Consider the following 14,534-nt stretch of genomic DNA (forward strand, 5'->3'; position numbering starts at 1 on the left):
CACACATGCCTACTTTTGTAACCAGAGCTAGTTATCACCCGGTTGACGGAATGTTCGGCTGGAAACCTTAGAAATCACTGGGTGGCCTTGGGCTTTTTGTTATCTCAGTTCCCCATACGTCAAACCAGAATTTTAATGAATCCACAGTGAAATAAAGACAATGAAAAGCCTTTAGTGTAGCTGTATCAACCTTAAAGCAACTGTGTACGGGGGGGGGGTGGAGATGTGGTTGCCTACCATCGCAAAGGACAGGGTGGGGAAACAGATTGAATTTTCCCCTAAAGGTCATACAATTGATCACCTGTAATTTACAGGCACTTAAATACAGTGATACAAGCAAGCAGAAATTCTTGAAAAATGCAGGCTAAGCTCCCCTCTGAAGTAACGGCTATTTCCACAACTAAGAAGATATGAACCAAACACCATCCTAAATTACCAGCTGGCAAATAAGAGGACATGCAGTGTAATTGCTTGTGGTTTATGAAGCCAAACGGTGATGGAATGTTGACCCGGTGTGTCAAAAATTATGCAGTAAACACAAACCTATTCAAAATTTTAATCGCCAGGATACTACTGCCTCTTCATAAATCAAGTAGCAAAGCTAAGTAAGTAAACAGCCAGCTCAAACAGAGACTGCACAAGCAGACAAAAAAACTAACAACTGTTCTGTTCATTTACATTCTGTTCACATTAATGGGAAAGGCATCAATATAACCCAATGAATCACTGTAGCTCCCTTATACAGTGATACCGCTGGCTTTTGAAAAGGGAATTGCAGCTATGCCACACTGAACCACTCTCTGACTAGTACAGAAAACTGTCAAAGCATTCTATGTAAGTTAACTTGACCAAGAGATGCTGCCTAATAGAGCAGATGGGAGTACATCACAGCACTTCACAGGTGAGTTGTGAATAAAGACAAAATTATATGAATGTTTAGGTCAAAATAATGTGGTGGCCTTCATGTGCCACAAGACTTTATTAGTCTTGCTACAGCAGATTAACGGGATAGCTGTCCCTCTAAAAACTTTACTAGCTATTTCCCCCTTGCTGCTTGCCTTACTAAAACATTGAATAAATTCTATATTCAAAAGAAGTCTTTCTTTCCCCCTTCAAAGCAACTTGCAAAAAAAGTATGCTTATTCTCACAGCAAATTTACACCTCGCATGAAACAAAGCCTAGTCAAGCACACTGCAGAATAAAGGCGGTAAAGTTCTGAAATAGCAGAATTGTCTGCATCACTGTGACTAGGATGGGCACCTGTCCTAGGGGAAGCTGCGCGTGAAGCAGTTTACTGCCCATGCATCAGGGTGCAAAAGCAGATGTGGCAATATCACTTACGTGCATTCCGCAGTGCAGGACAGCAACTACATTTTGTCTTACTAAAGTGTGGTAGGGCTGTTACCTGGAACAGCTGAGTTTAACTCATTTCACAAACACTGAACATTCATTTCTATCTAGGAGACATTTGAAAGCCACAGTCTTCCGTAATGCACTATTTTAAGTTCTAAACACTTGAGCATCAGCTCCTCCCATTTGGTCCACTGTTTTAGCCACATTTCCTATTTCAAAGTCTACTGGAGGAGTAGTTTGCATATTTCTAGTCCTTCCTATTATAGCTGATTTCTGGTGTCATCTTCTCTTACCTTCTCCTTCTCAAGGTGATATAAACAAGGTTTTCAAAAATGAACCTCTAGGATACAGGTGGGATACAAGCAAATGTAACCACTAGGATACAGGAATAGAACCACTGCTACCACACATGGAAGGATTGTGACAGGTCATGGGATCATACATTAGCATGCCCAGTAACCACATCCCTTGCCATCCACATACATTTAGTGCACATGAGAAGGGATTCTACACACATGCTAACAGCTATACGCAGAGATGCTACACATGATGAAGAATCCTGGCGAAATCAGTTGAGGCACACGTCTTCATGTGGGCTTGAGAAAGGAACAATTTAATGGATTTCTGTTTGGCTGTCTGTACTTAGTTGAGAACATGGGTGATTTTGAAGTACATCACAGTATCCAGTGCAGATACAGGGCTGTGACATAGGAACGACTTGCCAAATCCGTTTCTGTGAAATGGAAAGCAAACTGGCAAAGAGCCATAGCTCAGTGATAGAGCATCTGCTTTGCATGCAGAAGGTTCCATGTCTGATGTGCTGCATCTCCCGGTACAGCTAGGAATGTCCCCACTTGATCCCCTGGAGAGCCACCGCCAGCCAGTGTAGAGAATACTGAGCTATACACACTCAGTATCAGGCTGTTTCCTATGTTCCTAAGCACACACGGCTTTTAATTCATACAACTCATAAATATTCAAAATTTGTAGACCAGTTAAGTTCAATACATGATCTATTACATCCCATATACCGGTAAATGCTTGATTTCAAGTCAAACATCCCCCTTTTTTACTATTATGTGGAGAAGCAGGAAATAATTCATTGTGTTTGATAAAAGCCACAAATTGAGTTTTAAGAGCTAAATTCTTGCGCCAATTCAAATTTCATTCAAAAGCAAGTTTAAGCAACAATAAAACAAATTTTAAAAATTAAAGATCTGATTAAAACTCATGGGGTTTTTAATCATCAATTTGTATTCACCTGCTTAGCACTATTTGAAGGAAAGAATGCTGCAATTTGTCTCAGCGAAGAATTCAAACCAATGCTAATTAACATTAAACTTTTATATCCTAGCTTATGCAAATATCAAAATATTTTTATTCTTGGCATATATCCTGTTCGAGTGAGACAAACTGCATGGAGAAAAAGATGTCCCAGCTGTAACGATCAGAGTTCAAACAAACCACAATAACTGAGTGGTCCAGAAAAATATTAGCAGTATATACTAGCTCTGGAGGATCTGAAAGAACGAATGAATTCTCCATACATCTGTAAGCACAGAACACATTATGCAGCATTCAGTATGTACACTGGCATTTCATCAGTGTTTAGTGTGGAAAGTTCTTGCTAGTCACAAAGACCCGGCCTTTAATTCAAGAAAGTCACTGCAATTAAGCTAACTATGTAATTTCTGCCTGGCATAGTTACTGACCCTCTTTAAAGGAACATCAAATTTGAAAATGTATCAATAATTTTGCATTTCAAATCAGATCAATAATGTTACTTGAACGCATTGTTTTCTCTGTCAAAAACTCATGCTCGAAATTGTTTACAATGACAAAAAAAAACAAAAGTTCCTACTGAACAACATTTTTCTCTATTGTTTCACCGTAACCTTTTGCCCATGTATTAGTGTTACCATATTCAGTTTTGATGTAAAAATTGATATATTGTGGCCTTTGTGCAAAACAATACACTTAAGGCTCTCATACAGAATCTCTGCTTGCGTGCTGAACACAACATTGCATAACTTTTTCCACAAAAATACATAGCAAATCCAGGAACTTTAACCAGAAGTAAATCCAAAAATATTCACCAGTCAGTGTGTTAATTGCCATTTACTATGTTTCCATGCTTTCCCAGAATCGCCGGAATATCAAAGAAAAGACAGAGCAAATCCATCACTTCAGTATGTTTCTAAAGCTATCAATGAAAATGGAAGGAATACTATAAAAACATACAGAATTATATGAAGAATTAAAAGCTTAGACAGAGATACATTTGAAGTTGATAGGCAAGCAAAAAAAAAACCCAACCGCTGATGCAAAAATCCCTGCACTCATTATACATGCTGTGTTATTTACATTTCATGACAAACTCGAGGAATGCACTATATCCACAAGAACAAAACAGCCCCGTTTCGATTGAAAGTAAATAGATGGTGAAATTATAGTAGAGTTGTTCTTGGCACAATTCCAATAGCAACTGGAGTCATTATCCACATGCTCGTAATTGGTGGCAATGGAAGAAACATTTCCTCCATCCAACACATAGCAATAGGGAAATCTTACAAAGGCAAAAAGAACATTGTACAGATTGCTCCTCCCTAAACAATCACCTTAAAATGTCCTATTACTCATTGTTACTCATATCCTTATCAGGAGATCAAATGTTCCTACCCACAATAATATTGACCTACACATGATTGTAGCAATCGTTTGTGGCATGCCATTAAACAAAGGGCTCATCCACACTTATTCTTGTCTCATGACTAGAAAGCATGGAGCCTAGTGGTTTTCTGCTTGTCCCATGCTGTGGGCGCAGAAGTAGGGCAGGTAATAAAAATAAATCAGGTTAATGGGCAAGTCATAACTAAAATATAAAGTCAGGACAAGCCATCTTCTGTCTACAGCAAGGATAACCATAATATCAACACTGGAGCATTAAGAGCACACTCTTACTGGAATGACAGCACAAAAGATAAAGAGTGAGCATCACAATAAATATGTGGCATCCTGCCTCTTAACTTATCTGGAGGTCCTCAAACACAACCACAATGTGGTACCTGGGGATGCAGGGGTGGAGGATTTTTCAGAACTTACTTTGGTGTGCTGGAATTATTATTATTAATTATTAATTTTGTTGGTTGCTTTACTTCGCCCAAGGCCAACCCCAAGCAATTTACAACCAACCAACAAATACATGTTTGGGCTTGGGTCTGAGCAATTCTGCCTTTGTTTCACTCCCCACCCCCGGAAAACCCATTCTTTAGTGCTGAATTGAAACAAATGGCAGTATGCGGGAAAACCGGGTTGCTGATTGTCCCAATTCAGCACTAAACTGAGTTTTTCCTCGGGGGGGGAAGGGAAGTGTGGATGAAGAAATTATTGCCACAGGTGAACAGACAAGGGCCTATTTTCAGGCCTGCAGTGGGACAAAATTGAAGGGATCTTCTCTGTCAAGTGCTACCCAGAAGTCACATATATCAGCTTCAGTGACTAGTCAAGCCTCACTGCCAGTTCCTCCCCTTCCACCCAAGCGTTGTGGCATGCACAGTGGGTTTCCAAAAGAGTCAGACTGCGTTATGAGTAAGATAACAATAATAAATAAAAAGGGCTGCTGTTTTGCATTCCACAAGCAACACAAGTCTCTCCCTCTCCCACAAGCTCTCTGACAAGCACAGAAAGCTTGGAAGAGAAGCTGAGTTTCCTATCACTTACACAGAGATGCTGATAGATAAGAAATGGTCCCAAGTGTAAAAAATAAATAAATCCACCTCTTTTTGCTAGAGAGTTCAGGGAAGAGGTGGAGCCTTGCTTCAACTGCATAGCAGCAGAATTGGCTGGTCCTACCAATAGGTATCTCTGTATTTTTCTGCTAGCAACTGCAAAAATGTTATTTACAAGTTAGTAACTGCTTATGACAAGACCTCTGGAGGATTGCAAGCACGTTAACCTGCTCTGAAATTGAAACTTCTGCAGTAGAAAGCAAGAAATCTAATACCCAAGCCATGGGAATGACACTCAGCATTAACATGATCAGTGTGATTTAATGGAAGAATGGGAGTTACCTTCAGTGCCATATGTATTGGTTGGTTGGTTGGTTGGTTGGTTGTAAATTGCTTGGGGTTGGCCTTGGACAAAATAAAGCAACTAACAAAATTAATAATTAATAATTCCAGCACACCAAAAAAAGTTCTGAAAAATCCTCCACTCTTATCCATGCCCAGATACCACATTGCGGTTGTGTTTGAAGACTTCCAGATAAGTCAGAGGCAGGCTGTCACATATTTATTGTGATGCTCACTCTATCTTTTGTGCCGTCATTCCAGTAAGAGTATGCTCTTAATGCTCCAGTGTTGATATTATGGTTATCCTTGCTGTAGCCAGAAGATTGCTTGTCCTAAGGATTTATATTTTAGTTATGACTTACCCATTAACCTGATTTATTTTTATTACCTGCCCTACTTCTCCAGAATAAGAAGCAGCTTGGAAGCAGGTGCCCCAATTCCTGCAAAGCAGATAGGTATCCCATATACCCACATTTCCTATTACTTTTAATAATTTCAAACACAACAAAAGAAGAAGAAGGTTGAGTTCTGCTCAATAAAATTTCTTCTATTCCAATCTTTGGGCTTCTATTTAGATTACTTTTTTTTTAAGAGCCCCATGAATAACCATGAGCAAAACAGAATCAATTACAAGACGCAACTAAATTCTGAGCCATGTAGGTTATTTGTCCATGCTTCAGCATGGATACTGCAGAGCTGGTAAGGGCAAGGAAATGGGAAACCAAAGTGATAAAAGGCTTGGAGCCAGGGTTACAATATCTGGGCAATTTAAAACATTTTCAAGTTGTACACAACTACAACAGTGAGGAGACTCATGAACTGCATCATACTGTGTTTTCTCTTGAAACACTAATTGTGGCAATCACTAAACATTGCTAAAACAAAAACAAAAACCAAATACCTCGCCCTCAGCTAAAATGCAGTTCTGCCATAAAGCTGGCAATAAGTGGCACCTAGCACAGTGATACCTCAGGTTAAGAACTTTTTCGTTCTGGAGGTCCGTTCTTAACCTGAAACTGTTCTTAACCTGAGGTACCACTTTAGCTAATGGGGCCTCCCGCAACTGCCACGCGATTTCTGTTCTCATCCTGAAGCAAAGTCCTTAACCCGAGGTACTACTTCCGGGTTAGCAGAGTCTGTAACCTGAAGCATCTGTAACCCAAGGTACCACTGTACATTTAAGAATATTGTATTTATTTGGATATTCAAATGAATAAATTCTATTAAGCACTTGTTTCTGTCAAATATAAAAATCAGGGCCCAAAACAAATATGTTTACTCACAGCTATGTTTTGAGCATGATCAGAGATGTACACTGATGCAATCAGAACTGGCTGTGACTATCCAGTAGAAATATTGGCATGAATTGTTTGTTGCTGGCATCCGCCTGCCTCAAGAGACAATGGAATGCGCCTCCAAGGGTGAAGTTAAACAGCTGTGTTGGCAGCATCAAAGTGACCTCCACAGGGCACAAGCCTGGGCAGCGTGTATACGGGTCCTACACTGCCCAGATGACAAGACACACACACACCCCTCAGCCTCACTGATGTGGTCCAAAGGAAAGGAAAGCAATACAATTGGCACTAGCTTGGCTACAGGAGTTGCTAGAAGGAGGCATACAAGGCACCATCCAATCGTCTTAGGGACTCCACTCTGGATTTGTATAGGATAGCTCAATTAAAAAAAATCAAATCAATGTGTAGCAGCAGTCAAAAGGGTAAAGTGCCCTCCCTAAAGGATTTGAGGGTCTTTGAGTAACAAAAAAAAGATGGCTATGGGAATGAACATGGCAGAGGCGGGCTCTCTTTCAGGCAATTGCCCCAGGTTGCACATATGGAGGGGCCCATGCTATTGTGGGCATTGCTACCTTCTTGCCAACTCCACCCCCTCCCCAAATAACACTACAATTAGAGTTCCATTAACCTAATGGGGCAAATCTCAAACTCACTCCACTTTAGGGTGGTTTTATCCTTTCGCCATTACAGCATGAGTAAATAGTGCTTAGCGCTGTAGACAGTTTTAATAGCAGCAGTCCGGCTAAACCAACCATAATCAGAACTTCCAGAATGCCCTCCAGGATATCTACTCCCCTCACAGCCATATTCCTATTGGCCAGAAGACTCAGAAAAGAGGAAAAGAAAGAACAACTAGGACTGGACACCAAGAGCAGAGAAGAGTAAAGTAGAGTAGAGTAGAGTAGAGTAAGAGACAGATTTGGACTGTGTTCTCTCTGTCTCTCTCGGTCCCTTGGTAGGTAAATAAAGGTAAAGGACCCCTGGACTGTTAAGTCCAGTCAAATGTGACTTTGGGGTGTGGTGCTCATCTTGCTTCAGGCCAAGGGAGCCAGTGTTTGCCCACAGACAGCTTTCTGGGTCATGTGGCCAGCATGACTGAGCTGGAAGCCAGAGAGCACAGAAACGCCGTTTACCTTCCTGCCGCAGCAGTACCTATCTACCTACTTGCACTGGTATGCATTCAAACTTGCTAGGGTGGCAGAAACTGGGACAGGAATGGGAGCTCACCCATAACACGGATTCAAACTCCCAACCTTCCAATCAGCAAGCCCAAGGGGCTTAGTACTAGAACTCAAGGCAGCACAGTGAAATTGATGGGCTGCTGATTAAAAAAACAGGAAAGCACAAAAAGCACCCAGTACATAATTAAATTACAAAATGTACTGTAACAAGATGCGGCCAAGATCACTGGCTTACATGCTCATTACAGTAAGTCTATCAACAGCTATTAGGCTATGAGAGTTAAACAGCAGAGGCAGCATAATAACTATGAATAATAGTTGCTGGAAGGGAAACAAGAGGGAAGTATTGCCCTTATGAAGTAAAAAGTTCACCGACCCTTCAGTTCTGTGTTCAAGTAAAGTTTACAGATAATCAAAACTGCGTTGATTTGTTTCCTCCCACAAAACAGAAACCAACACAAAATATCCTGCACAATGAAGGAATAGTTGCCATCCATGATGAAAGATCACTTTGTCGTTGTTTCACGTGAGCGTACTATAAGCAAATACCTCAGTGAGGAAAAGGATGTAGCAAGAATCCTGATCCTATCTCACTGCGGTAACAATTTTTATGCCTCCAAAGTGCACTAAATGTTTTACAAGGATTATGCTGTTTGCTTCTAGGTAACTGTCCACTAGCTGAATACCAGACATTCCTTAATGGAATGGTATCTTAAAACGTCCAAGCACATATACGCATGCACAACACAATTATGAAGAAAACATTAATTTGAAAACTAATGTAAACTGAACACAGATTTTAAAACATTGCATAACCCTGTTTTTCAAGCTGTAGGTTTAATCCTTTCCAGGACTCTTGAGTAAGTTACATAACAGGCAGAGTTTACGGCCTGAATGAAGAGGTGGGCATGCATAATTAACAACCTTGGCTATGGTGAATCATAAGCCATTGTCCTTAAGGTATATTCAAAATGTATCACTGTGTTACGACAGGAATTTCCCACTTTCATCACTAAGAGAATACAGAATGCAACTCATGAATCAGCCAATCCTCTTCATTTAAAATGTTATTTTCATTTTTTATGAAGCCAGGATGCCAGGTACATTTTAATTTTATCTTGCAGGCTAAGCAAGGAAGGTTGGGCATTTGATCATTCAAGACAGACCAATGTTTTGTAATATGGAAGTAGAAGAACTAGAATGGCCTTAAGGGGTCCAAATCAAGGCCATAATTGTAGGGGGGGGAGGGATACAGAAATCAACCTACTCCAAAAATACACAAATCACCAGAAGCAGAAATCAGAGTTTGCTACATCTATATCATGAAAGAACCCAAGAATTCCCAATAACTCATTAGCCAAGCCAAAGATTTGAGGAAACCACCAAATGAGAAATGTCAAAACACATGGATAATCACCTATGGTAAATAGATAAATACAGCACTTAGACATTATTCACAATACAAAATGACACTTAAACATCATCATCTAGAAATTAAGTAGATCAGGGTGCCTTTAGCCAGCTACAAAATGAGGTGCCCAGCACAGAAGCTGTCCTGTCCCTACTCAGAAGAAAATTCTTCTTGCCTTCCTTCAGCGGGATTCTTTTCTAACCCTGACCCAAAAAATAATGTTAAACTGCTATTTCAAATGCTGGCTAATCTTAACACACTGTTAACTTTGGTGCCGATATATTTAAAAGCAGTTAAATGACAAAGCACAGAACTGGGGGAGAAAGAGTGAATGAGCTCCCAGGGGAAAGGTGGTGAAGAGGGGAGTTGCATTTGTTTTCTCCCCAAAGGAGGATCAGATTATATCTAAATTTGATGCCACTATTTAATTAACTGGTTCCAAAAATGAAAATGTCTGTAATTCATATGCATCTTATTATATTTTTATATATTTATTACGAACCACTTTAAGCTTCTCTAAGGAGGTGTGCTATAAAAATGTAAAATAATTAAAATAATCGGAGCTGGCAACATAAACAAATCCCCAAACACTGCATGTGCAGCCTCTATCTAAAATGGCAAACTGAGCGTAAGTTATCTGGATGGATGTCAACTACCTAGTCCACTGCAAAGTATATTAGTATCATGTCCACTGAGCAAAAAGATAATACTGCTTCTCTCCTGTCATATCCTCCCTTACTCCCTCTCCCAGCTCCATGACTCTTTCAATAGTCTCTGTATCACAATACCTAAAATGATCTGTATGTAGCTTGTGCAGTTAGACGGAAGTGGCATAAAGGGCCAAATTTTAACTACAGCACTACTCACCAAAGCAGTCAATTATTATACAAATTAACTTTAAAACAAAGCAGTCATTGGTCAGAGGTTAGCTGGCAAAGAACCCAATACAGTACTGAACTGTCAACTTTTACAGATCTAAGATGGATTTGCTTCAATTTTGGTCTCCCAAATTCTTAAAGGCATTGAAGTTCTGTTATTGTTGTTAATGTGTTTAGAGACTTCTATGTTCAGGGGGGTTTGGCTTTTTAAACATGGGTGATTAAACTTGCAGGGCCCCCCCCCACCTGAGCAAATACAGGGTTTTCATCTGACAGTCTCAGTTCCACAGGATAAAGATTTATCTTATTATCCATGCACATTGGTGGTGCTGTATAAATAACAATAATCTACAGAAATCTTCCTACCGGTATTACTTACTGCTACCCTAGCCATTAAGTGTATATCACCTGATACTTCTGTCAGCAAAGTCAGGAAGCCTTACCTGATAAATTCAGGTTGACCATATACTGTGACTTAAAAGCAAGCCATGCAAGGCCCCTATCGCTCTGTACTATAAAATAACAGTTGTAACAATATTTTAAAGGTAAGTAAAAATGCATCAGTTTTAGACCCCTAAAAGCTGTAGCAGTTTGCAAGACTATACCCTGTTCACCTTTACATAATTACATCCTTATTTCAGACAATGTGATATATCTGTATCTCATGATGTTTAGCTGGTGAAATATCACAATGCTGAAAATCAGGTGTCGCTCATATGGTGGTTACATGCACTCTCAGTAAATGCCTTGTACAAAGTGCGTTCATTTTCTGCCCTAGTATCGGAGGGCAATGCTTTCTAGCCACACAGCCTTGCCTTCCTTCAATTCACAATGGGGCAACCACTCTTTTTGACAAAACGGCACTTATGTAACACTACCTGCTTGCAAAATCCCTAGATCCTTCCAGCTGTCACTTAAAACAGCTTTCTTTTATAAATTTGACGGATGTTCAAAGACACAGTCTAAAATAAATATACCATATTTGTTTAAAAAAAAATAAAACTGAAACTTTTATCTGTCCAAGGCCAGCCCAAATGCTGCTGATTTATCAGCAATCCCAAAGTGGGTTAGAGCCAACTCTAGAAAAGAAGTAGGCATATCATAAAACCCAAGTGTCACAGAGAACCGAACTCCCATATATTAAAGCAGAGAACTTCCTTCAATTTAACAGCCAGCTTGAAGAAGAAATAGGGTTGAAGCCAAGAATTAGAGGTGTCCTAGATGACTACCTGCCAAAGTTGCTATATTTCTGTAGTACTCCCATACACGGCTAAGCGAAAATGTGTTTTGCAAGAAATCAAAACGTGTCTCACAAAACAAGAGTATAAGGATACAACTACATGTTGTTTCACAGGCCTTAATAAGGATATAACCAAACATGTGTGTTTCTTATATACTCTACTGATGACATTCATCCTGTTAAGAAACAATGCATTTCCACCCCCTATCACTACCATTTCTGGCCCATCTTTATTCCTGCATGAAGTACTTCAGGATATGAAGCTGAGTCACCCTCACAACTGCATTCTGTGATAATATTTATAAACATCATTACAATGCCTTTTGTTCCAAGGCGGTAATTTCCCTCAGTATATGCAATGGATATTCTGGATGGTTTTATAAATCGCACGCCACAAGATTAGTTTAGCAGAGGGGAAACAGCTTTTCAGGGACATTTATACCCCACTACAGTATCACACTGACAGCACAACCTTTCAGTACAGATACAGGGAATAAGTTATTGAGATGTATATCACAACCAGTAAGTCTCTGGAACATGAGAGATTAGGGAAGCCAGTCACGCACAGGAGTGTATAGCTCAAAAGGAAAGACTATTCTTTGCTGCACTCCCAAGACTGCAGTGGAAATTACAAAACCAATGAATAAATTCAAAGAGTTCTGCAGTTCTGCCACAAACTGATGTCCCTGCTTAAGGGTGGCATATGCATTAAGGAGAGGGAGGTTACAGATTGGTTTACTTTAAGCCGTGGCTTTTGACTGACTTAAAATAATCACAACCTGTTATGCTGGTGCAAAATCAAAAACCAATAGTATTGTGCTGATGTGGCAAGATGATCCAGGTTATCTAGCCAGCATAAAGCATTAATTTATTCTGCTACAGCAGCAACAAGTACCTCTGGCTGGTACATATGGCATAAAGGGTGTAATATTTAGCAACAGACTTTTTTCCCTTTAAAACATTAGCTGCAAGAAGCGCTGTTGTCATCACAGAAAGGGCGGCTGAACCCATGTCTGCAAACTAGTCCACTTAACTGTTCTCTGTGCGATTGGTGGACCCACACACGATTACATGGTGTAATTTGACAATGCAAGCAGTCCCCAAAAGAAACACAGCATGCCAGGACTGACTCACTCGCCAAGCACAGAAATGTCACTGTGGTTGTGTCAGCATACTGCTGTTGCGACATGCCAAGTAACTGACCCCGTTTAAGGCAATTTGTTTGTTTGTTTATTAAAATCATATTCCACCCTTCATCCAAAGATCACATAGTATTCCAAAGGGTACCCAAGAGGTTTTGTATTATACCACATACACCATGGCAGTCATTTTGCAACCAGCATCCTTACGGCTCTCTCAAAATTCCAGGTGTGCCCACTGGCCCTAAAATTTGATGACTCCTTATACTAAATTATTGAGAGATGATCAGTGAGGCAGAAAATAAATGAAGTATTTACTCTGTACAGTTCCCAGAACCAGATTTCAGAATGTGAATTGTAGGAAAAGGATAATGCCATTTAGCATCAAATTTAGTTTCTCTCTTAGCCACAATACATCTTTTTTCAACTCCCACACCCTTGATATTCATTAGAGACATGCCATATTATAGAGCACAATCATCATTCACAGCTATTCTGTTATATTATTCTATTATGCGTGCAACTTTTTTCAAGATCAGTGGACAACGAACAAAATTTTCATCATATTGCAAATTGAAGAACAAACACACTGCAGCAGACTTAACAAGCTTTTCTATTAAAAAAAGCAAAAAAGCAAGGGAGCAGGCCATTATTTAGCTGGTTTAAACATCAAATTATTCTTGTTTGACAAAGCTGAATCTTCCAACTCTCAAAAACATGGGATTGTACCTAATTTTGTGCCAGTGGCACCCTGCTGGCAAAACAGGTCTTTTGTTTCCACTCTTTCTACTGTGCTCCCCCCCCCAAAAGTAATCTGCTCTAGAAGGCACTACCAACACCCCAAAGCTGATTCTGAGGAGCCATGGAGGAGCAGAACAGAAGGAGCAATTTCTTTTGCATGCACAGAAATCCCCTTCACCAGTGGAGCTGCAGCATTGCTACAACCCAAGTTTTTTCTTCTAAAATTTATATCCTATTCAGGGTAAGTGATGCCATTAAGATTTCAATATTACTTTGTCTGACCTCTATGACATTTACTTCAAAGAACTGTTTAGGGTCAAGACAGATGTGACGCTCTTCCGGTGTGGGTGCCATCGCTGCCGCAGCTCCAAGATGGGCAAGTTTATGAAACCAGGGAAAGTCGTCCTTGTCCTTGCTGGGCGTTACTCTGGACGCAAAGCTGTTATTGTTAAGAATATTGATGATGGCATCTCTGATTGCCCCTACAGCCACGCTCTGGTGGCTGGCATTGATCGCTACCCACGCAAAGTGACAGCAAGCATGGGCAAGAAGAAGATTGCCAAGCGTTCCAAGATCAAGTCCTTTGTGAAGGTCTACAATTACAACCACTTGATGCCTACCAGGTACTCTGTTGATATTCCCCTTGACAAGACCGTTGTCAACAAGGATGTCTTTAGGGACCCTGCGCTGAAACGTAAAGCACGGCAGGAGGCCAAAGTGAAATTTGAGGAGAGATACAAGACAGGCAAGAACAAGTGGTTTTTCCAGAAGCTCAGATTCTGAGTGGCATGCATTTGCACCAATAAATATTTTTGAAAAGCCAAAAAAAAAAAAAAAGACAGATGTGACATTTTCCAAGCGCTGAAAATTATTTGGATCCACGTTAACTACCCTGAAAAACACCTCGGAATGCAGTGAGAAAGTGTTGCATCTATTCCCGCCATATGCAAAATGTGACATATGCCTTTGTCTTAAAGTACTCCATCTGATATTGCTCTTATCAATATATGACGATCAAGAAAAGATTACTCCTGTCCTGCTTCCTCTCAAGTTAGTAACTGGTAATAATTTACATTTAAAAAAAAAAAATTAAGCACCTTAAATTTTCCAGGCCCATATGCATATTGAGGCAAGCAGAGAACAAAAACAAGCACACCAAAAAGGACTGGATTACTAAAGCACGCCTAAAATGGCTACAAAGCAAGCAAAGAATGCCACATACTGC

At 40.1% G+C, this 14,534-nt stretch overlaps 2 protein-coding genes across 3 annotated transcripts in view; one reads left to right on the forward strand and one right to left on the reverse strand.

Moving 5' to 3' along the window:
- Positions 1–14,534, reverse strand: part of DOCK1 (dedicator of cytokinesis 1) — a 355,108-nt gene that overhangs the window by 332,618 nt on the left and 7,956 nt on the right. The window lies entirely within an intron of this gene.
- LOC117046894 (60S ribosomal protein L27-like) lies at positions 13,638–14,128 on the forward strand. The gene has a single exon (XM_033149422.1). It carries the CDS (start codon positions 13,682–13,684, stop codon positions 14,090–14,092), a length of 411 nt encoding a protein of 136 aa, XP_033005313.1. The 5' UTR covers positions 13,638–13,681; the 3' UTR covers positions 14,093–14,128.

The sequence above is a fragment of the Lacerta agilis genome, chromosome 5 (genome assembly GCF_009819535.1).
Source record: "Lacerta agilis isolate rLacAgi1 chromosome 5, rLacAgi1.pri, whole genome shotgun sequence".
In the NCBI taxonomy this organism is placed as follows: domain Eukaryota; kingdom Metazoa; phylum Chordata; class Lepidosauria; order Squamata; family Lacertidae; genus Lacerta; species Lacerta agilis.